This window comes from Camellia sinensis, chromosome 6, assembly GCF_055761805.1.
Source record: "Camellia sinensis isolate YWXY chromosome 6, ASM5576180v1, whole genome shotgun sequence".
Classification (NCBI taxonomy): Eukaryota; Viridiplantae; Streptophyta; class Magnoliopsida; order Ericales; family Theaceae; genus Camellia; species Camellia sinensis.
Window position 1 is genome coordinate 16,418,002 of NC_138966.1, and position 1,634 is coordinate 16,419,635.

The 1,634-nt window shown below is 40.0% G+C and overlaps 1 protein-coding gene across 1 annotated transcript; it reads right to left on the bottom strand.

Annotated features, from left to right (window-relative positions):
* Nucleotides 1-375: 375 nt before the first annotated feature.
* LOC145793190 (ribosome-inactivating protein charybdin-like) lies at nt 376-977 on the bottom strand. The gene is made up of 2 exons (XM_082875945.1): nt 903-977; nt 376-792 (listed from the first exon to the last, which is right to left on the bottom strand). Exons 1-2 carry the CDS (start codon nt 975-977, stop codon nt 376-378), a joined length of 492 nt encoding a protein of 163 aa, XP_082732071.1.
* Between the last annotated feature and the right edge of the window lie 657 nt (nt 978-1,634).

A 1,634-nucleotide genomic window follows, 5' to 3' on the forward strand; every position in this document is an offset into this window, starting at 1 on the left:
ACCCCAAACCCCAAACCCCGAAACCCCTAAACCCAAAACCCGAAACCCGAAATACTAAACCCTAAACCCTAACCCTAAGCCCTATCCTGAAAATCGTAAATCGTAACCCCTAAACCCTAAACCCCTAACTCCTAACTCCTAAACCTTAAACCCAAAACCCTCAAAACCAAACCCCAAATCCCGAACCCAAAACCCCAAACCCGAAAATCGAAACACCAAAACCCCGAACCGAAAATTGAAAACCCAAAATTCGAAACACTAAACCCCAAACCCTAACCCTAAATCCTAAACCCCAACTCAAACCCTAACCCCTAACCCCCAAATTTCAAACCCTAAAAAACCCTAAAAAAATCCTAAACCCTATTCAACATCGGCTCACAGAAATGTGGCAGAATGAGTGCTAGCACGCAGGAGTGCCAGCATCCAATCAGGGGGTGGCGAAGAACTATAGATCCTAAATGTGGCAGCGAGAAGGTCGGAGATATGAGGGAATCTAATTGATTCACAGATCATTTGAATCACGATGACCAGTGACCTCGCGCAATCTGTGAAGGAGATCGTGGAGGTAGCCAGATCATTTACGGCATTAGTGAGTGCGGTCGGGCCAAGGGCCATGTTATTCATACCTTGTCCGGAAACATGTTCCAGGGCAATGTAGCCGCAATCATAACCTAAGAAAGTGGATCTGGGAATTAGATGTGGAGAAGCAGGAAAAGTACACCCGAACTCCAACCACTCAAAAACTCCATTTGGCAGGCGTCCAAGTAAAGGTTGTCCCGTCGAATCTTCAGCCTGATCCAATGATTGTTAGTTCACAGTATGATATTGAACCATCGAGTGGATGGATTCTGTGGAGCGGGAAGTATGAGAATATTGTGTGAAAAGGTCTCTCCCAATTCAACGCGCAAGTCTTCAATGAAGTCCCTATATGCTCCACTACCCCTTTCAACGTTGAACTCCTTTGCGAATTCCGCCATTAACTAAATTCAATTCTGCCATTGACATTAATAATCAATCAATAGAAAAACATAAAAATAATGACTCAATGGAGTGCTTGTAATTATCATTTTCAACATTGAATTGCACCATTAACTTAATTGAATTCTTCCATTGACAATAATAATAAATCAATTGCAAAAATAATATTAATTAAAAGCTAAAATAATATTAATTAAATACCATTAATAAACAATTTTCATTTTTTTCATCTTAGGCATTATTGTCAAATCTTGAATCAAATTGAGAATCGTTTTGCTAAAATAATAAATAGTGAATCTTATGATTCACTTTATTTAACACTAGCGGTCGAGCGCAAATAAACCCTAAACCCCCTAAACCTCCCAATTACAACAATGACAATCATTTGATTTCATTACCATGACCCATACTCCGGTCATCCACCCTAAACCCTAAAATCCAAAAACCCTAAATCCTAAAACCTAAAACTCTAAACCCTAAAAATCCTAAATCGTAAACCCTAAACCCTAAACACCATAAACCCTAAACCCTAAACCCTAAAAAGAACCCTAAACACTAAACCAAAACCCCAAACCCTAAACCCTAGGAAGAACCATAAACCCAAAACCCAGAACCCAAAATCGTAAACGCTAAACCCTAAGAAGAACCCTAAACCC

Bases quoted from the DNA above. Each gene is read 5' to 3' on its own strand.
- LOC145793190 (XM_082875945.1), bottom strand. From the start codon at position 977: ATGGCGGAATTCGCAAAGGAGTTCAACGTTGAAAGGGGTAGTGGAGCA. The intron at 793-902 runs GTTGAATTGGGA...TCATTGGATCAG, and splicing joins ACTTCATTGAAGACTTGCGC to GCTGAAGATTCGACGGGACA.